The sequence below is a fragment of the Heloderma suspectum genome, chromosome 11, assembly GCF_057233095.1.
Source record: "Heloderma suspectum isolate Gila_16-S chromosome 11, 16-S_ref, whole genome shotgun sequence".
Lineage (NCBI taxonomy): Eukaryota > Metazoa > Chordata > Lepidosauria > Squamata > Helodermatidae > Heloderma > Heloderma suspectum.
Genome location: NC_139468.1, coordinates 13,124,678 through 13,148,829, shown reverse-complemented (window position 1 = coordinate 13,148,829; position 24,152 = coordinate 13,124,678). Strand labels below are relative to the sequence as shown.

At 49.3% G+C, this 24,152-nt stretch overlaps 1 protein-coding gene across 3 annotated transcripts; it reads right to left on the bottom strand.

Annotated features, from left to right (window-relative positions):
• Window positions 1-132: 132 nt before the first annotated feature.
• LOC146337008 (synaptotagmin-5-like) lies at window positions 133-24,152 on the bottom strand. Of its 3 annotated transcripts, XR_014785325.1 has the most exons (6): window positions 20,170-20,272; window positions 8,697-9,598; window positions 7,620-7,785; window positions 4,524-4,690; window positions 750-1,830; window positions 133-545 (listed from the first exon to the last, which is right to left on the bottom strand). XR_014785325.1 is itself a non-coding variant. In XM_084816892.1 (5 exons), exons 1-5 carry the CDS (start codon window positions 24,090-24,092, stop codon window positions 1,669-1,671), a joined length of 1,473 nt encoding a protein of 490 aa, XP_084673018.1. In that variant the 5' UTR covers window positions 24,093-24,152; the 3' UTR covers window positions 133-1,668. The 3 variants fall into 3 exon arrangements, 2 of the variants coding, with proteins under 2 accessions (XP_084673018.1, XP_084673017.1); XM_084816892.1 differs by lacking the exon at window positions 20,170-20,272 and adding an exon at window positions 24,017-24,152 and having other exon boundaries at window positions 133-1,830; XM_084816891.1 differs by having other exon boundaries at window positions 133-1,830; window positions 20,170-20,282.

Here is a 24,152-nt window from a genome sequence, read left to right as displayed (position 1 = left end):
AAGCGCAGTAGCTCAGCAGAAAATTGCACCAAGAGCCAATGTTGTGTAGTGGTTTGGGTACTGGACTAGGTGCAGGAAGAGCTGAGATCAAATCCCCACTCAGCCATGAAATTCACCGGGAGTCCTTTTTTTCATTATAGAATTTTTTATTTTGTTTCTAATTACAATCATTCAAGACAGTTACACTAATTCAACTTAATACACATGTAGTATATCTATAATTGCTAAATCACCTGGCCAGAACCTATTCCAATAACTGATCAATGCTATCCAACTTTTTTGAAAGTCTGGATGGAGTTTCATTCTTCAGCAACTTATAACTTGTTAATGTATTCATTGCCATGGCAAGGGAGAGCTGGAATCAGCCACCCACTCTCAGACTAAACCTGCCTTACAGGGTTGTTGTGAGGATAAAACAGAGCATGGAGAAGTTCCACGTATGCCAGCCCAAGCTCCTCAGGAGAGTTGAATAAAAAAAAAAATGAAATAAAGATGATCTGAAAATGAACACAGTGAAATCCGTTGATGGCCATATGCAGTGGAGGCTGGTGGCTCCGATTTTGGTAGGGCTGTGGTTCCATTCTGGGTTTCAGTCAGAACCATCTAGAACACTAAAAGAGCGATCCAAGGTGCTGAACTGATTTTGGGGATAGGTTAAACACCTTGGACACCTCCTTCAGAGTTCTGGCTGGTTCTGAGACCCAGGATGGATCCACAGCCCCACCAAAATTGGAGCCACCAGCCTCCACTGGCAACATGTATATTATTTATACAACACCTGTTCCTGTTGCAGAAGCTAAGTTTTCCAGACACACATACAGAGCTACACAGGCCCCTATCACCTTGCTATCCCCCTCCCCAGTAAAATAACCGGAGTAGCTTTTCAACAATGATGCTGACATTGCTCAGTTTGTACTCGGAACATTCCCCTCCCCCCATGACCTGATTCATGCTGCAGCAACAGTGTGGTGCAAAATTTCTTCCTCACTGCAACAGGATCAAGCCAGCCACCCCCCAAGGTTTAGCTATTTCTGTCCCTCGAGCCTACCTCTGAATGCTGTCCAAGTTCCACTTTGCCAATGCCATTTTCAGTTCTGTTCATTTACAATCACGAGTCAGCACTTATGTGGAAAATGTCATTCTCCAGAAGCTGCTGCAGTGGATCTCAGATATGGAGTCAGTGTGCCTTGGGGGTCTGTGCTGGCTTTGTGGAGGAAGAAATGTGGCCCCAAAACACAAAGCTTGATCCACTTGCCCTTTCCTTGTTTAGGTTGCGGTCTACCCTTTGAAAGCTTCCAGGCACCCTTGGAAACTCGCCTCTCTTTAGAGAAACTGCCAACATTTATCATTTGAGAACACTCAGAACTGGCTTGAGTGCACTCGGAACTGGCTTGGAGTTCTCAGTTCTCTGCCTAGTCCATCGATTTTTAAACTGAGCTCATGGCAATCCCACTTATCTTACAGTCACAGCACAGTACCAAACTTTTCTCAAGCTTCCCTGGTGGTCTGTGGCAGGAAGAGGGATTTTCTGGCATGGCTGCCATTGCTTTGGCTCCAGAGGTTCCTTGCTTCTAGACACAGCTAACAGGAGCCACCCACTACAAGATAGCCATCATTTGCCACAATCGGCAAAGGACTCTGCAGTAGGAAAAGTCGTGTGGGTGTGTGTCAAGGGCAGAGCTGGAAACCTTCAGGTTGAATTGAATGCCAGCGAGCGGATTCCATGTTTCCCCGGCTGCACATCTCTTTCCAGTGGACCTGCCCCATCCCTGGGGCATCAGGACCAATCAGCACTCGACCCACGGCACAGGTGCGGGTGTAGATGCGCGCCTGGGGCAAGACAGGGGGGGAGAGAGGAAAACAGGAGAGTCAGCAGAAGCTTCAGTTGCAAGACCTAAGAACATAGGAAACTCCCTTCTGCTAGGGTGGCTGGGTGCCCTCTTTTGCAGAGGACGGTCCTCTATTTGAAGGGCAGCCAGAGGGCTGTGATCTATTTTGAGGGTGTCTTCTATTTCAAAGGCTGTCTGATCCAAGGATAAAGAACCTTCAGAAGGAAAAGCTCAGGGGCCTTGAAACTGCCCATCAACAACGCCTGGACAGCGGACCGAACAAGGCACACAGGTCACCTGGTCACGGTCTTTCCCACTATGGGGAGATGCTCTATATTTCTATGTAAACTATTTCTCAATTTGCACCTATGCATATAAATGAGCAGATGCAAATTTTATGCAAAAATGTGCCCTCTTTTGTCCTTTTTGGGGGGCGATTTGCAAATGGCCACCCCTGAGTGAGACCCCTCAGCCCATCTAGCCTGGCATTGACAACCCTGACCCGCAGCACTTCTCCAGGTTTCTTGTACAGCAACCTTCCCCAACTGGGTGCCCTCGAGATGTATTGGACTACAACTCTAACCATCCTCAGCTGGCACCAGCTAGGACGGTGGGAGTTGTAGTCCAACATATCTGGACGGCAACCAGTTGAAGGAGGCTGTTCTGATACACATACCTGGCTCCGACATCAGAGTGGATTTTTGCCCCTCACCTACATCTCTGCTGAGAGTCTGGGGCTGTTCATTTTGTTTGTTTTTAAAGATCAATTTAAATATTTATTCAGAACTCTTAAAAAAAAATGTCATAGGCAACGGAGAAGGAGGGGCTTAATCATTGCCGGAAAGGCCAGCCAGTCAGCATTCTGCACAGCCAGATGGGGTGGGGAAGGTGGTTTAGTGGTTGACACAAGGGCCAGCCAATCAGCATTTTGCACAGCCAGATGGGGCGGGGAAGGTGGTTTAGCCATTGTCTCAAGGGCCAGCCAGTCAGCATTCTGCACAGCCGGGTGGGGAAGGTGGTTTAGTGGCTGACACAAGGGCCAGCCAGTCAGCATTCTGCACAGCCAGATGGGGTGGGGAAGGTGGTTCAGCGGTTGTCACAAGGGCCAGCCAGTCAGCGTTCTGCACAGCCAGATGGGGCAGATGACTAGAGTACTGCCAAACAGGCCAGGCATCAGCACTTTGTCATGGGCATACCAGAGCCCACCAAGGCTGATGCTGGTGGCTACCGCATCCTTTTCTTCTTGTTTTTAGAAACAATTTATAGTTAGGGGCCATGTATGCGCTTAGAGATGCTCATTTTACTATTTTTACTTTAAACATATATTTTATCACTTTCCACAACAAAATGGTGCTTACTCCCAAGTGGATTCTAGGACAACAGAAGCCAACACAGTTTTCTTTCCTAGAGTTATCATGTGTTAAGGTTTAAAATATGACATTCTGCACATGCTCAGAAACATTTTTTTAAAATCAGAGTTATCAAACTTTTTTTGCCATCTAAAGGCGGGGGGGGGGGGCGGGCACAGAAGACCATTAGGGTCTAAAATTACCTAGCTACAGCTCTGCTCACCACTCATAATATTGGGTTGCATTCAGCCACAGTGAATTAAATGACTGATTATGCTGCCCATTCCGTTTGCTTAGTACTTACAGTGTTTTTAGTTGGGTTTTTAAATATTTGAAATGCTTTGATGAGCGTTTGTATTGTATTTTAATTTTTGATTTTGTAAACTTCTTAGAGCAGCCTTCCAGAACCTGGTGCCCTCCAGATGTGTTGGACTACAACTCCCATAATCCCCCAGCCAGCATAGGGTTAGGGTGATATACCTAAAACAGAGATACGTTTTAGGTACAGTAAGCAGTATATAAATTAATGGGGAGAGCAATCCTATGGTCCCTCAACAGCATCGGGGGGGCAGCATTTTTTGGATTCCTGGATCCAAGGCTGGAGAGAGTGCTCTGACCTTTGACCCAGGTGCCCAAGCTCCCTGCCCCCTCCTCCTCCCCTGCCCAGCTGGCACAGAGAGAACCATGCCAGCTGCCTCTATGAGATCGCAAATGCCTCCCACTCTGCTTTGGATACTCTTAAGCCTCTTACGATTATCAAAGGCAGATCCAATAGGACTGTGCCCTTAATTAATTAATTAAATGTGCGCTATGCCCGTAAGTGCAGCCCATCCTGAAGACTCACTGGTGCTCCTAAAAGATCAACCTGTACCAGAGCCAGTGGGGTGTAGTGGCCGGAGTGTTGGACTGGGACTCTGCAGATCTGGCTTCTAGTCCCCACTCGAACACGCAGCTCACTGGGTGACTTTGGGCCAGTCACACAGCCTAACCTACCTCACAGGGTGGTTGTGAAACGGAGAGGGAGAACCTTGAGCTCCTTGAAAATGCAATAAATAAGTAAGTAAAGAAATACTAGGACCTACAGTGAGAACTGTAATTTACCCTCAGGATCTGTATTTTATCGCGGCGTCCAAATGACCAAGGAGGACCATGTAAACCGCTTTGGGCTCTTTGCAAGAGGAAAAAAAGGAGGGGTATAAATGTAATAAATAAATAAACCTCACCCCCTCGACTGTTTGCTGTGGAGGGACACATCACGGGAGGCTTCTATATGCTGATGGGTACATGCCACACACTTTCCCCTAAAACAGGCAACACTCAAGCACAAACGTTCTGCCCTCCTCACCTGCATGACTGTGAACTCCAGAGACAGCCGCTGTTCCTGGATGTCTCCAGCAGGAATATTGAAGAGGAACGGGGCGTTCCACACGGGACTGCAGCCCGCTATGGACTTCGTCTCCTTCATGTCAATGGCCTTGCCATCGTGGTACAGGTGGATCATAACAGAGTGGTCTAGAAACACAAAGAAAGCAAAAGACTTTGGGTTGGAATCCCTGGCAGGACAGCTCCAGCTTTCGGAGGGCCCTTGGGCAAGGCCCCCTCCCTCACTAAGTCTAGCTTCTCACCACCCCTCTCCTATTGCTCCTCATCCTCTCTCATCGCTGCTGACGCTTCTTGATGGGCAGAGAAGGCCACCGAGCAAACGGGCAGAAGCATCTACCGCTCTTCCATCTCACTGCCACCGCTGTCTGGGCCAAGGTGAGAGGCAGGGAAACACGTCGGCAGTAATGGCGAAGAGGAGGTGTAACTCCAGGGGGCTCTTGTCAGGGAGCCCCTGCTGGGGTGTGGGCCCTCGGCAGGTGCCCAACCACGCTGACCCTTGGTGCCTGCCCTGGCGCCCTGCGCTTTACTTGCAGAAGAATCAGATTTAACACTTGTGTGTGGTATGTGTATACAGGTGCACCCAACTCCCAAATCCTGACCCACCAATGTCATTTCAAGGTCCAGGGCCTGGTACGCAAGGTGTTTTCAGAGTGAGAGGTACATCCAACGACGCACAGAGAAAACAGCATCTCGTGGGGAGGGCTAGCATTTTGATCCCCATAACCATTGCAAGCTCCAGGTTATGTAGGGGCAGTGTCTCTCGGCTCTGTGGAGACCCCCCTTCCCATGTCGGGCGGCTTCTTATTGCAGCTGGCAGGATGGCCCCTCCTCTGTATATTTCCACCGAGCGGAGGAGCCAATGGGAGGGTGTACTGGTGAAAGATGCCACCATTGGAGGAGGATGACACAGTAACACTCCCCCAATGAGTTATGAGGAGCTACCACTGCAGTTTCCAGAGCTATCCTGGAGCGTAGTGTGATGTGGCTACAAAAAAGGCAAATGCTATTTTGGGCTACATTAATAGAAGCATAGCTTCCAAATCCTGGGAAGTGCTAGTTCCCCTCTACTCAGCACTGGTTAGGCCTCATCTGGAATACTGTGTCCAGTTCTGGGCGCTGCACTTTAAGAAGGATGCAGACAAGCTGGAGAGGGCAACAAAGATGCTCAGGGGACTGGAAACAAAGCCCTGTGAAGAGAGACTGAAAGAACTGGGCATGTTTAGCCTTGAGAAGAGAAGACTGAGGGGAGATGTGATAGCGCTCTTCAAGTACTTGAAAGGTTGCCATAGAGAGGAAGGCCAGGCTCTCTTCTCGATCATCCCAGAATGCAGGACACGGACTAATGGGCTCAAGTGACAGGAAGCCAGATTCTGGCTGAACATGGGGAGAAACTTCCTGACTGTTAGAGCAATACGACAATGGAACCAATTACCTGGGGAGGTGGTGGGCTTCCCCACGCTGGAGGCATTCAAGATGAGGCTGGACAGCCACCTGTCAGGGATGCTCTGACTTGGATTCCTACATAGAGCAGGGGGTTGGACTCGATGGCCTTGTAGGCCCCTTCCAACCCTACTATTCTATGATTCTGTGAAAGGACGTTATCAGTAGCTGCTGTCCATAACTCAGTGGCATTCTGGGAGAGGGGACCCAGAGCAACAGTAGTGGGGGGTCCTCTACCATTACTCAAGGGCGCCAAGTGCTAATTCCAGGGCTGCCTGTGATGGGGAAAACACATGAGGACAGGGGGAGATCTGGAGCAGAGAAATGGGACGTGGGGAAAGGGTTAAGCACCCCCTCTTCTCGCCTCAAGATTCCACTTTCCCCAAGACTGCTTTTATTGTTATTTTTAACAGTGATGTTATGTTTGCAACATGTCATCATCTCCTAAATCAGGGGTGTTGCGCCTCTAGCAACCGAGGGCCGAAATTCCATTTCAGAGAAGCTCTCGGGGCTGCATTCTGGGTGGGGCCAAAAATACCAGCATATTTTAGCTTGTTGTTCCCACTGCCAGTAACTAAGCTTTAGAAGAGGCATTTCAAACCATTTAGAATGGGGAAAACTGCACAAAAACCAGGAACCCCTCAAACAATTGCCTGCGAGATGAAACGGGAGTGAGGCGTGGCTGTCTGGGACAAGCTGGTGAATCCACTCTGGGTTTCAGTCAGAACCAGTCAGAACTCTAAAGGAGCTATCCAAGCTGCTTTGCATTGGGCCAGAACATTGGAGAGCTCCTTTAGAGTTCTGACTGAAACCCAGAGTGGATTCACCACCCCACTGACATCAGAGCCACCAGCCTCCACTGCCCACAGGGGCATATGACACCCATGTTACACAGAGACTCATGGCACTTTAAGATTATAAATTAAAATCTTATTAAGATTATTACATTAAAATCTAATTTCAAATTAAGCCCCTAAAGCTAAGCCACTGGTAATCAACCTGTAGAGCCATGGGCCAAATTGACAAGTTGAGTTCCTGAAGGTAAGGCTGACCCACTATAACTGTGCCTTTTTGGTGACCCCAAAGGAGCTTTTTAAGTCTTACTGGATATTGTTTTTCCCCTGCTGGAAAGGCACAAATTCTAAAATTTAGCCCCAAACAGCCTTCTTATAGCTTGCTTCTAGGAGAGAAGAATATATTAACAGAAGAAGCTAACAGAAAGAGACACAGGATCCCTGCCCATGCGCTTCTCCCTCACAGGATAAGTAGCACATCAGTCTAGAACTGCCATCAAGAGCCCGCTACGAGGATTCCGGCGCTACCAAATGTATAAGGGGAAGAGACTTGACCCTCCTCTCCTGGTCGATGCTGATCTGCTTGGCTAGGTAGTTGCCAACGGCTGAATCCTTGAAATCAAGAGGCAGGCAAAGATGCCCAGTTTGCAAAGGCAAGCACTATTTGAATGTACAGATACTAGAAACTGTAAGGGCTGGGGGCGGGGGACTCTCAAAACCTGGGGCTCCCAACAGTCCAAATGGAACACCACATCCCAGTATAAATGCACAGACTTCCACATCTCTGGAATCACAGAGGGGCAGGTGCCCGTGTGGCATCTTACCTGGTGTCCCCGGGATGCGGGTGAGCCGTCCCAGATTCTCTGCCTTGCGAACCAGAACTTTGATGCGGTTGGCCAGAGCTTGGTACTGGAGCACGAGGAAGAGCTGCCCTACGGACTTGGGCTGGGAGAGCGACAAGGCCGAGTCCATATCCTGGGAACTGAAACACTGAAAAAGCAGAGGATGAAAATTGAAGATGTGGCTCTGGGTAGGTAGGTAGGTAGGTAGGTAGATGGATTAGATAGATGACAGAGATAGATAGATAGATAGATAGATAGATAGATAGATAGATAGACCAACTTTCCCCAGTTTGTTGCCATACAGCTGTGTTGGGCTGCAACTCCTATTGGCTGGGAATTATGAGACTTGCAGCCCAACACATCTGGAGGGCAAAAGGTTGGGGAAAGTAGGTGTACAGCGGTGGAGTGCAGCCAGGAGAGTCAGCAGGAAAGTTAATAATCAGAGCAACGGATGAGAAATGTAATGCCTGCTGGAAGTGGTGTCTAAGGGTGCAATCCTATGCAAGTTTAGACAGAAAAAAGGCCTACAACTCCCAGCATGCCCCAACCAGCCATGCTGGCTGGGGCATGCTGGGAGTTGTAGGCCTTTCTGCTGTCTAAACTTGCATAAGATTGTGCCTTAAATGTATACAATGAAGACATCAGGTGGATGTCCCCCGGAAGGACATTCCACAGATGAGGGCCCACTACAGAGAAAGCTGTTTCCCTGGTAGCCACCCGCTGGACCACTGTAGCTGTAATCCAAAATATCTGGAAGGCACCAGGTTAGGGTTGGCTACAGGGTAACATGGAAGCACCTGAGAGGATTCTGGTTTTATTTATTTGTTTGTTTATGTATAATTACATTTATATCCCACCTTTTTTCCCTCTTGCAAGGAACCCAAGGCGACTTCCATAGTCCTCCTCCTCTCCATTTTATCCTCACAACAACCCTGTGAGGTAGGTTATGCTGAGAGTCAGTGACTGGCCCAAAGTCACCCAGTGGCTGAGTAGGGACTAGAACCCGGATCTCCCAAGTCCCAGCCCAGACACTCTAGCCACCCTTGACACCACCCTCACCTTTTTGAGTTTGGTTTTGGTGGCCGACAGCTCCCGGGTATAGGCAGAAGAAACGCCCCGGCTCCAGGCCACCTGGGCGCATGGGAAGATCACCTCTCCCAGGAATGAATCCTTCAGGCTGTGGAATTCCTTGGCATACACGGCAAAGCGCAGCGTGAAGCCCGGCAGCTCTTCCGGGCTGTAGCGGCCGAAGTGGAACTGCTCCCGGAACTCGGGGTTCAGGCTCTTGCGGTGCAAGGTGGTGCGCTGGGGCTCGGCAAACTTCGGGAGGAGGTAGACTTTGACGTAGGAATCCCGGCTGGCCCGGATGCCTTTGGGCAAATGGGAGACGCCGACCACCGTCACAGTCAGTGTGGCCATGGGCTGCATGTAGAACACCGTGAAGTGGAGGTGGGGCCGTGGCTTTGGAGCAGTGCCGGAGAGACCCATTGGATCGGCGTGAGACCGGGGGACGCTGGCGCCCACCATGTGGCTGGGGAGAAGGCTGCTTTCATCACCAAACATGCTGGTGCCAGAGATGGTGCCCCGGCGCTCCCAGCCTACAGGGGGCTTGACTGGCAGGCTCAGTTTCGAGGAGAGGGGGATGCTGGGAAGGGAGCCTCTGCCCCGAAGAAGGCCCTGGGCTGGGCTGACGTGGCCGGACGACGCTGTCGGATCAGCACCTGCAGGAGGCCGGGGATCCAGAACCTGCCCTTCGATCTCCGTGTATTGCTGCTGGATGACCACAGCCGTCGTCGGGGAAGGTAAATCTGGCCTCGGATTCACCAGGGCCCGGTCCGGTGCCTGAACTTTCCTGTCGTCGAGGCGGCGCTTCCTGCGCTGGTGCCAGCATATCGTGCAGCCGAGGAGAAGGCAGAAGCAAAGGAGTGAGAGGCCCACACCCAGGAACGCCTGCAGGTGCACTGAGCAGAGGAAAACAGAGGAGGCCGATGAGAGCACGTTTGCAAGGCGGTGCCAGATTCTGGGGCACGCGATCCACCAGGAGGAACACAGGAAGCTGCCTTGTACCGAGTCAGACCCTGGGTCCGTCTAGCCCAGTATTGTCGACACCGACTGGCAGCAGTGGCTCTCCAGGGTTTCAGGCAGGATGCTTTCCTAGCCCTGCCTGGAGATGCCGGGGATCGAATCTGGGACCTTCGGCATGCAAAGCGGGGGCTCTGCCACCGAGCCACCTCTTGGGGTGCCACATGGGGGGCGGGGGGCGGTTTGCCAGGCTCAGTGAAGCACCTGGCATGGGCTGTCTGTTCACCTACCTGCTCAACAGCTGAGACTACTAAACGGTTCATCTCCATGCAGCACCATCACTCAGGCTGGCGTGTGGCCAGCTTTACAAGTGGATGGGTTTGTTGGGGGGGTTGTTTTGAAATTCGTGGGAAAATGGACATCGGTACCCAGTCCATGAACACTGTGCATGTGAGCGACCGTGTTTGCTGTCAGATCCATGTGTGCAAATTTATCATCAGACAGGACAGGGACAAATCCAATTAGGGAACACTTGAGGGAGGGCTACCATACTGCTTGTTCATGGACTCTTAGAAAGAATTTCTATTAGATTTCTTTATTAGAAATCTCCAAGGAAACCATGTTCATATGAATAATAATACGTTCCTATAAACATGGTTTCCTTGGAAATAGAAGGCTTTCCAGTGGCTTTCCGAGAGTCCATGAACAAGTAATATGGTAACACCCAGTGTTGCCTAACTGGATTTATCCATGTCCTGTATGATGATAAATTTGCACACATGGATCACAAACATAAAATAATAATTTTGGGGGGTAACCATTTGCCATCCCCATCTGATGTCTGGATCTCTCTATTTGGGAAATGCCCCAGATTTTTGCATGCCATTCGTGTTTAGCAGAAGCAATTATCTGTTTCCAATGGTTCGCTTTGGTCAGCCTTGCGGCAGTTTACATTATGACCCACGGCTTATAGTGCAAGGATTTTCTTTGTTGTCCATAAGATTCAGGAGGATCAGTTTCGGAATACAATCCAGATGACATCCTGTAACTTCTAGTTTTTCAGTTTGTTTTTATCTGGTTTTGTTTATCTGGTATTGTATTTTAAATTTTTGCACTGCTGCTAGCTTTTGGGGGGGTTATTTTTATATTGTAGCTTTAAACTTTTATATTGTATTTTATCATCTGTGTTTTATTGTTTGGTATTTTATGGTTTTAATTGTTGTGAACTGCCCAGAGAGCTTCGCCTATTGGGCGGAATGGGAATGTAATAAATAAATAAACAAACAAACTTCACATATTTCTGCCACAAAAACAGTTTTGCAGTTTTTGAGAACTCTCACCCCCCCCCAGTCACCTTCTTTCTCTATATTGGGCAGGGCTCCCAAAGGTGACCCCCTCCACCTCAAAAGGGCTGTGCCCCTTTTCAAAGAAGAATCAACCAGGCAGGGAGAGAAGGGGATAGTCTCTAGGGATTGTTGTCCTGTCCAGAGTCCCGTTCTTTACAACGGCTCTGGAATGACGACATCATTTTGACACATTTGCTCAGAAGCTAAAATAAACTCAGCCTCACCTCAAAACTGATAAAGCCCATGGAAAAAGCTCCACTTATCAGAGCCACAGTTTGGCTGACGCAGGGCAATAGCAAGGGGCCGTTTGCCTAGTCAAACTCCCTTTGAAAAGCACCGGATCTTTTTTTTTTTTAATTGAGTTTTAATATAATAAAAAAACAGAACAGGTACAGATTATGAGGCTAGCAGTGTTACAAAGCATCACTCCGGAATCTGAATTGTGCGGGCGGAGGAGCAAGGGTTGCTGAATGTGCATTAGCATATGCAATAAATGGATACCACACTTCTGTGAATAAGTCTTGGTTTTCCAGTCCTTTTATAAGTCTCAGTCAATGGCTGGGTTCACACAACACACTAACCCGCACTCAGTGGTTGAGTGTGGGTTGTTGTTGAACTGTGGGTTATCATGTCTGAATGCAGAGTTGTTAACCACACAGTGTGGCTGTCCAGGATGACTGGAGGAGGGCTAATGTTGTCCCTATCTTCAAAAAGGGTAAAAAGGAGGAACCTGGGAACTACAGACCAGTCAGTCTGACATCAATCCCTGGGAAAATTCTGGAGCAGATGATAAAGCAATCCATCTGTAAGTACCTTGAAAACAATGCAGTGATGACTCGAAGCCGACATGGATTTGTCAAGAACAAATCCTGCCAGACAAATCTGATCTCATTTTTTGATCAAGTCACCTCCCTTGTGGACCGAGGGAATGCTGTAGACATAATATACCTCAACTTCAGCAAAGTTTTCGACAAAATGACCCATGATATCCTGATGAGCAACTAGCTCAAAGTGGGCTAGATGAAACAACAATCCGGTGGATCCACAGTTGGCTACAGAATCGGACTCAAAGAGTGCTTATCAATGGGATCTTCTCAAACTGGGGAGAGGTAACAAGTGATATACTGCGGGGCTCAGTCCTGGGCCCAGTGCTCTTCAACATTTTTATTAATGACTTGGAGGTGGTGGTGCAGGGAATGCTGATCAGATTTGCAGATGACACAAAATTGGGTGGGATAACTAATACTTTGGAAGAAAGAAACAAAATTCAAAGCGATCTTGATAGACTGGAGCGCTGGGCAGAAAACAACAAAATGAAATTTAATAGGGATAAATGCCAAGTTCTGCGCCTAGGAAAAAGAAACCAAATGCACAGTTACAAGATGGGGGATTCTTGGCTCAACACCACTACAAGTGAGAAGGATCTCAGAATTGTTGTCGATCACAAGCTGAATATGAGCCAACAATGTGATGTAGCTGCAAAAAAGGCCAATGCTATTTTGGGCTGCATTAATAGAAGCAAAGCTTCCAAATCCTGGGAAGTACTAGTTCCCTTGTACTCAGCACTGGTTAGGCCTCATTTGGAGTACTGTGTCCAGTTCTGGGCACCACATTTTAAGAAGGATGCAGACAAACTGGAGAGGGTTCAGAAGAGAGCAACAGAGATGATCAGGGGACTGGAAACAAAGCCCTGTGAAGAGAGACTGAAAGAACTGGGCATGTTTAGCCTTGAGAAGAGAAGACTGAGGGGAGATGTGATAGCGCTCTTCAAGTACTTGAAAGGTTGCCATAGAGAGGAAGGCCAGGATCTCTTCTCGATCATCCCAGAATGCAGGACACAGAATAATGGGCTCAAGTTAGAGGAAGCCAGATTCCGGCTGAACATCGGGAGAAACTTCCTGACTGTTAGAGCAATACGACAATGGAACCAATTACCTGGGGAGGTGGCATTGGAGGCTAGGCAAGATGAGGCTAGACAGCCATCTGTCAGGGATGCTTTGATTTGGATACCTGCACTGAGCAGGGGGTTGGACTTGATGGCCTTGTAGGCCCCTTCCAACCCTACTGTTCTATGATTCTACGCCACCTTGGGCCCCTTAGAGGAAAGGCAGGATAGAAACGTAACAATAAACTTGTGATTTGTCTTTCCATGGAATGAGGCCTACAAACATATGGGAGTTCATGGTCTTATAAGTCCCTTCCAACCCTATTATTCTATCATTCTATGATTCTATGTGGGCCCTTGGCAGGTTCCCAACCATGCCTACTCTTGATGCCTGCCCTACCCTGCCTACTGCAATGACAACAACAACATGGCCTGAGTTGGCAAGAGAGAACTCCGTATTTTCCTCTTGATTTGCTGTGGCTTGCGGCACCTGTCTTTCTAGAGCCTCCCCCCTCACACACACACACAGAGTTAAAACCAAACAGGTTAATTGTAGCAGCACATGCACACGTTGTCCTGACCATGTGGGTCCCACAATCATCCCTGTGGGTCATGTGGTCTGGCAGAGGAGTACTAAAGAGCAGACTATGCACCCTCTGTATCAGGGGTGTGGAACCATTTGCACCCCGTGGGCTGAATTCCATTTTGGAGAAGGTGCTGTGTGCTGCATTCTGGTGGTGGCCAGGACCAAAGGCAAAGGGGGCGAGGCAAAAGGAGTGGGGCCACAAATACAAACAATACCAGCATATTGTAGTTTAGAGCTCTTACTGTTCGCAACTAAGCCTTAGGAGAGGCAAATGATTTTTTTAGAATGTGGGGAATACAAGACAAAGCCAGGAAACCATGAAACAATAGGTGGTTGCGGGAAAGAGGGAGGGGCCAGGGAAGATGACCTGGCCATTTGGGAACCCCCGACAGCTGGATTGGGACCTCAGGCTCGGCCTGCAAACCTGTGGTCCCCCATCTCTGCTGTGTGTAGACACATAGGGGCTGTTCACACAACACGCTAACCCACGCTCAGTGGTTGAGTCTGGGTTGTTGCTGAACCGTGGGTTAGCGTCATGTCTGAATGCAAAGCGTTTTTCACAAGGTGGTTTGTTAACCATGCAGTGTGGCTTATTTTTCTTGAACAAGCCACCTTGAGAACCCATGGGTTATTGTTGGGTTGTTCAGGGTGGTTAACAAGCCACCCTGCAAAAATGTCCTGAGTTAACTTATCCTAACTCACGGTTCAACAAACAACCCATGGTTCAACAACAACCCACACTCAACCACTGAATCTGGGTTAGTGTGTTGTGTGAACACAGCCAGGGTGGCTTGTTAACCATGCTGTGTGGTTTATTCTCGAACAAACCACCTTAAGAACCTATGGGTTGTTGTTGAGTTGTTCTGGCGACACTAAGCGCTGCATAAAGCGATCCCAGGGCAGGAGGAGATGCCCGCCTGGCTCATACATCTTGCATAAGGGGGGATGCAGGTGAAAGAAAGTGATGTGACAACACAAATGTGAAGATCAACGGTACCTTTTGGATGGGGAAACCACAGGAAAGCAGTGGGTGTATGTGTTGCAGTGTCTTCTATTTTTTTTTTTGCTCTTATCTTTGAAGTGGAAGGAAGTACCATATAAATGATTGTACACAGGGGTAGCTTGCTACACAAAGGTTGCTTGCACACTAGGGCCCATTTAGCACTACTTTCCTGCAATCACCTTGAGCCAGAATTAAAAAGGTGGCTCTACATGTCACTTAATATAGTGCTATTTTATATAATGCCTGTCCCCACAGCCAAATACTTTCTATAATGTTTAGTCAAAAGTAATTCCTATCCAGCAAAGTCCCGCTGCAATGTTAAGTTAAACGCTTCCTGCTTTTTGATTGCTTGTTATTGATTGCCTGTGGATCACCTGTTGTTGAGCAGCAGCAGCATTAAGGATGAAGAGCCTGATATTTGCCCCTTGAATAGCCTCTTCATTACCCTTTAATGCCAACTGCTGTTCCTGCAAGGGGATGGGACATTAATTACTGGTTTCCACTATTACCCTGACTTTTCTTTCATCTATAGTTAAACAGTACTATTCTTCATATTTAAAAAGGAAAATAAAATAAAAATTGGAAGAAATAGTTAATTAACCCCCCCCCCCATCCCACAGGAGCTGGTATTAAAGAGCAATTAACATGCATTTCGAGGGGTAAACAGGCTATTCAGTCATAGCACTTCTGCACCCAACAAGAAGAGATGCACCCCTGCAAAAGGCTCAATAATATCTAGCCCAGTCTTCCTCAACTTGGTGCCCTCCAAATGTGTTGGCCCACAACTCCCATCATCCCCAGCCAACATGGCCAATAGCTGCAGACGATGGGTATTGTCGTCCAACTCATCTGGAGGGTGCCAGGTTGGGGAAGGGTCATCTAGTCGTTTCACACAATTGCATGATAAATGCAGCGCAGACGGGGAGAGAATGCCACAAATCAGGTTTGAAAAAATGACAGGACCACACAGAAAACACTGGGATGCGACTGGATGGCAACATCACTAGCGGAGCCAGGGCTCGCAGGGACGCAGCACTGGGACTTTCTGATTAGCAAGAACGATGACGTCATCTGCCCCCCACTCCCCGCACAGGATTCCCTCTTCCCTCTGAGCTTAGCTGCAATCCTGACACAGTAGCTGGGAGAATGACTTCTCCCAGCAACGGTATATCGTTCCCTGTTGTGATGCAAAGTATTTGGGGGCAGCTTGGTCTTGAATGGGCAACTAAGACCCCTGAGTTCTGCAGAAGACCTGCTCCTGGTGGAGATGAAAATGGGCAGAACTGGTTTGTTGATATGGATCAATGCAGCTGCCTGCAATTTTGGACTCTCTTTGGGGGTGTGGCTATGGGACTGTCATGAAGAGTGCCTGAACTCCCAAATAGACCGCTACACCACTGAACATTATCTGGACTCTCTAAATGTCGGGGCAGCCTTCTCTCTCTCCCTTTCTAACCTCTAGCCTTGTTCTTTTCTCTCCCCTCTACCCATTTGCCTTGCTATTTCCACTTCCCTCCCTGCCTCTAGCCTCTCCATTCTCCCTGCCCAATCTGCCTTTAGCTCACTGGTTCTCCCCCTCCAAGCTTCTAGCCTGGAATTGAAGTGACCATTCCAGACTATCCTGCTAGTGTGGAAACAACTGAAGGATCAACCGAAATCAACGGTATGTCCTTGTCTGTTGCTGAAAATGTCAGACGGTAGATGCACATTTCATGCATAAGTGATGGGCGTGCCCTGCTGGTTGTGAATTTGGGAAGATGGTGACGATATCCCACCTTGGAACTAGTCAAGATTAGGGCTGTGCACAGAGCCCCCCCCCTTCGGATGCCGCTTCGGACCCTCCAAATCAGCCCCACTTTGACTCGGACCAATTCGAGGCCCCTCCGCTTCAACTTGGTTCCAGATCCAAAGTGAGATTCAGATATCTGGATCACTCGGTTTGGGCATTTCCCCATTGGCTTGCATGGGAAAACACAAATGGCCCTAACTTTTTCAATTTTCATGATAAATACCTGTGGGCTTCTCTGCCGGCATGGAGGGGATCCCATCTGCCAAATTTCAGACAGTTTGGCCCAGTACTTTTTATGCTAGGTGCAACTGAAATTTGATTTTTTCCACAAAAACTCTCAAAGCGAAGCACTGCACCTCTCACCCCCGCACCTCCGCCTCCTCCTGCCGGCTCAGCTGTCAAGGACCACTAGCTGTCTCCTGCTTGTGAGGAGGAGACTGTTAGGGAGCGGCGGGGGCATGCACCACACCTCCTCCTCCTCCTGCTACTTGGGCAATTCACAGCACTCGTTGCGCATAAGTCTATGTGCACGCTAACGTTTTTGGACGTGTGGGCACATATGGGAATTTCAAAACCTGCTGTGGGCACCACCACAAAATGGCTCCCATGGAGGACATGGCTACTCACATAATGGCTACAGCGGGGGCCTGGCCACTCAAATGTGAGCTAAAGATGAGGGGGGAATAGCAGGGCTAGAGGCTAGGAGGGGGAGAAACATCAGAGGTGTGTGGGGGGAGGATGTCAAGGGCTCCTTGGAGGGCTCTCTCAGTCTAATCCAGTAGCCAAGTCTAAACACAGACAAAGGGATTCTTTTCAAAGCTTTATTCTTCTTTTACAACTTAACAACTCTACAGGTAGCAACTAGATCTGAGCAGCAGCATCCCTATGCCCTAAGTTGGAACAGTTGGTCCCTGTTTGAAAGGGAATTACTGGCAGACCCCTGAATATAAGGACTAGGGAGAATCCCTCCCCTTTTCCCTTGGATCCTCTGGGCATAACCGTTCTCTGAGCACCAACCAGGCGCTACGCCTCCTTTCCGCACCCTCCATTTGGCGCCGCTCTCTGCGTCTGTGCCGCGCATCCACCCAGTCTGCTATCTGTGCTGGGTCACTCCCTGGACTGCTTTCTAAACTAGGAATGTGGGTGGGAGGAATCTCCGTCCCCTGCGGGCCCTGGGAAAGCGGAGCGCGATCCCCTCCCAGGAGCGACTGCTCTTCCTCAGCATCAGAACTACTCTGGGATTCTATGGGCTCAGTGTCCACCCTGACAGAGGAATAGTGAGGCTAGGGGCTGGGAGGGAAGAGCAAGGTAGAGATTAGAAAGGGAGAGAAAGAAGACAGCCCCAACATTTTCCAATGTTTTTCTTAAAACAATTTTTTTTTAAAGATGGCAGGCTTTGTGGGTGGTCTCCATGGGTGCGTTGGGAACTCCTGTGGAGTTTGTGGTCTCCATGGGTGCGTTGGGAACTCCTGTCATAACCTTTCTCCCTATGGGGAGTTGCTCCAGCCCCTCACTCCTTTTAGTGACCCTTTTTTGCATCCTCTCCGGCTCGAGCCACGAATACCACGAATTGGGGGTTGGACTCGATGGCCTTGTAGGCCCCTTCCAACCCTACTAATCTATGATTCTATGATTCTACCCAAACTTGGGAGAGCCCGTCGCAATGGACTACTGCAGCCTCCTCCAGCCCTGCTCCCTGCCAGCTCTTGGGGAAGACACTTCCCAGCATTCCTGACCATTGGCCATGCCGGCTGGAGCTGATGGGAGTGGCAGCCCAACACATCTGGAGGGCGCCAGGATGGGAAAGGCTGGGCTACCGTTTGCCGCAACAGGGGACGTGGCCAGGAACCAGGGCCTCCTGTGCGTTAGTCGTGCTGCCCTTCCTGCTTTGTCAAGCACTGGGGGGGGGGGAGGCAGTGGTGGGGGTGCCTGCTGCCCCACTTTGGATGGCTCCAGAGCAGCAGACCAGGGCCGGAGGCCAGGGTAATCTCTGTTTTTGCTCTACCTGGAAATTCACAGTCATGCCCAGGATGCAGACTGACACGGCTTGGAGTGAACAATTCCTCCCTGTGCACTTAGATGCAAAGAGGAAATGTTCCAATTAAAATTAAAGAAGATTTTTCACCTGCGTTTTTTTAAGCTGTCGCGGCGGCAGCTTAGTTGGGTGGGAAGAATTCACCTCAGATGACCCCGTGCCTTTGAGGAAGTGGGAGGCGGCAGTGCCAAGGGAGCTCATCCATGGGATTGCCCCCTTCTTGCGGGCCAAGGTTTTCCTTGCATGCATGCATGCGAGGCAGAAAAACAACAGGCCATCTCCCGCAGCATAGAGATGCAGCAATGGGGAAAGCTCCGCCAGTGGATGTTCTGCTCTTGCACAGCTGCGGAAGGCACAGAGGTGGTCCATCAAAAAGATAGGAACCCCACATGTCAGTAAACAGGGTAAGCTCAGATTGGCTAGCAACTGGTGTGTGGTTCTTTGATTTGCCTTCCTTTGTGGCATGGCTGGCCTATTTTCTTCACATGTCTCAGGCTGTAATCAGGCATATCAAGCACAGCAGTTCCTACCCAAGTAGGCAGAAGAAGGCAGCTGCCTCAGGAAGCGATTGCTGGGGTGGGGGGAGAACAGGACAGGGAGCAGAGACAACTTTTTGCATGTACTGTGAGTCCTGCCCTATGCTAATACAGCCATGTACCCTATTTTACAGAGGGCAGTGCTCTGTTTGAAGGGCCATCACAGGGCAGTCCTCTGTTTGAAGGTGTCTCCTGTTTGAAGGACTGCGCAGTCCAAGGCCACCGAGAGAGAAACGCTCGCCTAAAAATGCATGGCTGGAATGAAATCTGGACCATTGACCTCTTGGCTGAGAGCTCATTCTCTTGGCCATTACACTAGTTTAGATCTCTTTGATAGGCACTGCTAGACCAGAGGTGGGGAACCTCTTTGAGCCCAAGGTCCAAATTTAATTTCAGAGTAGCTCTCGGGGGCCGCATTCCAGTAGTGGGTGGGGCCAAAGGCAAAGGGGGTGGGGCAAAATGCCAGCATATTGTAGCTCAAAGCTCTTCCTGCCAGTAGCTAAGCCTTAGGAGAAGCATTTCAACCTTTTAGAATGGGGAAAAAAATGATACAACCGCCCAAAAACCACCAAACAATTGGTGGTTGGGGGGAAAGAGGTAAGGCCATCTGGGGAACTTCAGAGGGCTGGATTGAGACCCCAGGAGGGACCGATTTGCCCCTGACCCCAGGAAACCTGAGGTTTCCCATCCCTGTGCTAGACTATGGGAGGCTGATGTGGGAAGGATGGATCGGCGCTTGAGAAAGGCCTGGTGGTTCTGAAGACTGTTGGTGCCTTCATCCAGCCTGAGAAGAGCCCTGATGGATCAGACCAAAAGGTCCACCCAATCCAGCAACTCGCTTCCCACAGTGGCCAACCAGATGCCTCTAGGAACCCCACAGGCAGGACATGAAGAAGACACTGATCATCTCCCATTTTAGGCACCCCAGCAACTGGTATTCAGTGTAGGGCCGGCCCTCCCATGAGGCAGGCTGAATGCCCTGCCTCAGGTGACGGATCTGGAAGGGTGTTGGATTGTCCCCATTCCCACCACCAGGACAGCCCCCGGCTACCATCCCCAGGACCAGGCTGAAGCAGCCGGCCACTCCGGAAACCAGCCGGCGTGGCTCTCCAAAGAGCCCGCCAGGCCCAAATGCCTCCCCCTGAGGGTTCCTTGAAGGGTCATCGGGTTGCCCTTCAGCCAGGCACCACCTCTCAGCCTCACCTCCCTCACAGGGTTGTTGGGAAGATAAAATGGCGGGGAGAGGTCCGCGAGTTTTTTGGAGGAAAAGCAGGATGCAAAAGCTGTGAACCATAACACATAATGCGGTGACGGCGTCCTATGTGCTTACTTTAAAAGAGGCAGCCTTGCTGGAGTCCCTCAGTGGCGCAAGCGGCTGTGGTGAGCGCTCTCTCTCCCCCGTTGCAGACTCTGGCTTGTCCCGGTGCTCCCACAGTCTCAAGTGCCTCCACACCCTCCGATTTCTCCGCCCGCCAAGATGCTTGAGAGGCAACAGCCAACCGTCGCCGGCGCTCCAGAGTGTAACACGGCACCTCTCGGCAACATCCCCTCCCTGCCCGTTGCTTCAAACAAAGCTCCTGGCTGTTCTGCTGGACGCTTGGCTCTCCTCTCCTTGCCAGCAAACAAAAGAGGCTCAGAGAGGAGAGTGAATTGCCTCCGTAAATCGATCCAGCCACTCCTTCAGAGCCTTCCTCAAAAGCCACCTTTTCTGCGAGGCCTCTCTAGCAACAGCCCCTTCGTGGTGCCAGTGTCAGAGGTCGGTATCGTCGGGCACCTGCTGAGGTACCCACTTGGGGGGGGGGGGCTTGCCTGCTGTTGCCTGTTGTGTCGCCTCCTCTGAGCAGTGACAAGAGTGGTGAGATGAAGCAGAGGCAACTGCTTGCCTTGCACGTTCTTCCTGAGCGGTCCCAGTCTCATTTTGTGGCTTTTCAGGCCTGCGACTCACATTCGCCCCCTCTACACTCACGGATCTTTTTTTTTATCTGTCAACTGAGAACAACATGTCATAGATCTGACAAAGGAGGCTCTAAGCCCACAAAAGCTTCTGCTGCTAGAAATCCACCAGTCTTTAAAGTGCCACAATGCGCCTGATCTCGGAAGCTAAGCAGGGTCAGCCCTGGTTAGTACTTGGATGGGAGACCGCCTGGGAATCAGGCTTCCTGCATTGAGCAGGGGGTTGGACTTGATGGTCTTGTAGGCCCCTTCCAACCCTATGATTCTATGATTTCTATGACCCTTTGTTATTTACACTGCAACAGACTAATACGGTGACTGCTCTGGACCAAGCTGTCTGCCGCATAACCGAACACGTTTTGGGGTTTACCCGTACCTCTTTCTTCCTATCCTCCCTCGATTACATGCCCTACATCGAATCTTAGCTTGTAGGCTTCTAGGGCAGAGGCCTGTCTTTCTGCTATACTGTAAATCACTACACACATTTGTATTGTAGAATACGTATTTGTATTATACATTTTATACATATGGTTGTGGAATTGGGAGGGTTGGTCAGGAGAATGTTCATCTGTTGGCCAAGTCTGGCCCCATACATCCTTTCTTAGGTCAATTACAGATGGTATGTTGCCACGGAATTTAAACAGCTGGCCAATTGCTTCTTGATACAGGGTCATTTTAGGAATGTTCTGTACAGGAAATCTCTGAAGTAGCAGAAAAATCAGCAATGGAGGCAGAGGAGTGGGGAGAAAAAAATGGGGCTATTCACACAACACGCTAACCCACACTCAATGGTTGAGTGTGGGTTGTTGTTGAACCATGGGTTAGCGTGTTGTCTGAACCCAGGACATTTTCCACTGTGTGGCTTGTTAACCACCCTCAGCAACCCAGCAACAGACCATGGGTTCTCAAGGTGGCTTGTTTGAGAAAAATAAGCCACACTGCATGGTTAACAAGCCACACTGTGGAAAATGTCCTGGATTCAGACAACACGCTAACCTATGGCTCAACAACAACCCACACTCAACCACTGAGTGTGGGTTAGCGTGTTGTGAGAACCCAGTCAACATCTTACCCAACTTTCCCCAACCCGGTGCCTTCCAAATGTTTTGGGCTACAGCTCTCAGTATTACTGACCATTGGTTATACTGGCTGGGGCTGATGGAGTTGAAGTCCAAAATATCTGGAGGGCACCAGGCTGTGGAAGGCTGATCTAACATCAGACACCTCTTTCTCTTACCCTAATACCCCATTCATCTTCTCATACTCCTTGAAAAAGTAGGTGTGCGTTTCTTTCTTTATCTAACCCTTAAAACTATGTATGGCAGTGGCCACCACAAGGTTCTGATAGAGGTGAAGATTATGAAATACATTAAGCATGGTATGAACATTGCAAACCTACTACCTAATTCCTTCTCATTGAAAGAATATGGGAAAAGTGGGACCCGGCTGAAATTCCGGCAGGAGTGCAGGACCCCACCCAGGTTCCCCTAATAGCAATTCACCCTTCTCCTGGCTGCACCTTCTTTCCCAGCTTCAGTGTAGGTTTTTCACTATTCTAAAAGGTTGAAACAACTCCCAAAGTTTTGTTGCTGGTAGTAAGAGTTTTAAGCCAAAATATACTGGTATTTTAGTCCCGTCTGTTTGCTGTTGGTCCCTCCCACCGCTGGAATGCAGCCCTACAGAGCTTGTCCAAAATTGAACTTGGCCCCTGGGAGGAAAGAGGTGCAGCAGCTTTGCTCTGTGGGCAACTTGATGCCACCACCTTGCTAAAGCTAAGCGGCTTTAGTTCTGGTCAGTGCCTAGATAGGAGATTGCCTGGGAATACCACGCATGCTACTTTGAGCCCCACAATGAAATAAAGATGGGATATCAATGTCCTTAAATTAAAATAAATGCAATTCCACCAAGGAAAATAGGGACACGTTTGCAACACCCCTATTGTCATATCGAAGTTCATTTCCCCAAACCCTGTTCCCTGTTATGATTTCTGAACCCTCTGCCCCAAATATTGTTTGCTGTATTCATTTCCCCTCGAATAGCCTTCCCTCTGCTGATTTTACAAGCCAAGACGCTATTCGTTCTTTTGGTTAATGATATATCAAGAAAAAAGAAAAAGAAAACATAATAGTCTGATAACGTGCTATCACTGTTTAAAGTAGACCTCGGCACCTGTAGTGTGAGAAATGGCAGGCTGCGCACTGCACAACAACTTTACGGCTCATGTGCCTACATGTATTGGCAGGTGAGCTAGTGACAAGATGCATCTGTTATCGAGCCAGAGGGTTATCTAAACTTTTCTAAAAACAAAGTTGTTTACGCGCACGCACACACACACTATACACACACACACACACACACACACGGTTCTAAACAACCATAATAAAGAGTATTTGATTTGATACACGCAGACACAAACATACAGGCCTTCACACAACCAAACATGTATAAAACAACATCTTATGGCATGTGATAGGGAAGGGGAAAACAAATGCTATCTGACATATTATATATTACTGCCCTTTAAACTGTTTCTTGCTTGTAATCTGTTTTGTTTTTATTGTATTGTAGGATCATCTGAACATTTGGGGGTCTTGTTTTGTGCACCACCCTCTCTTTAAACATACCACCATCTCCCTCCTCTCCCTAAATAACCAAAACGAAGGTTGGCAGATGCGGAAATACTTTGAACTGTAACAGCAGGTCTCAAATCATCTAAAAATTTCCTGTTTATTGCCAGTGGACTTCTGGTAAACTGGTAACTTTATCCTGCTCCCAAAGCGCTCTCTCTCTCTCTCTCTCTCTCTCACACACACACACACACACACACACACATACCGGTGTTCCTACATCTGCTTACCGTGGTGCAGTTAGGGAACTTGAACTCTGGACTTAATGGTCTACCCCTCCCTCCCCCAATCTTTAGATGGTAATGTGTATTATGTCACTTACTTCAAAATGTGGCAAGCCCGGTCTGCTACATTTGGGGCCCCTCCTGCTCATTTTGGAGAGGGGGGGCAACATCTGCCCCTCAGTCCTGTCCTGATGGCGCCACTGCCTAATCAGTTCCTTCACAGCCTGTGCACGGCCTCCACAACTTCACAGACTGTGCGTGTGCCTGTGTTGCCCCAAGGAAGATAACTGGCACTGCTCTCCTTCTCACCCCGATGACATGTCCCTAAACCAGGCTGCTTGGAAGTTCTCACGCCTTTCTTACGCCAATTTACCTTCTCCCTCAATCTTTCTCCAGAGTTGAGCGGAGAGGATGGAGGTGTCCTCGAGCAACCCTGGCAGGGCAGGCATGGAGAAGGCCGGCAGGAACTAAGGGAAGTCTCCCAAAAACGTAGCTGTAGGGAAGGAAGA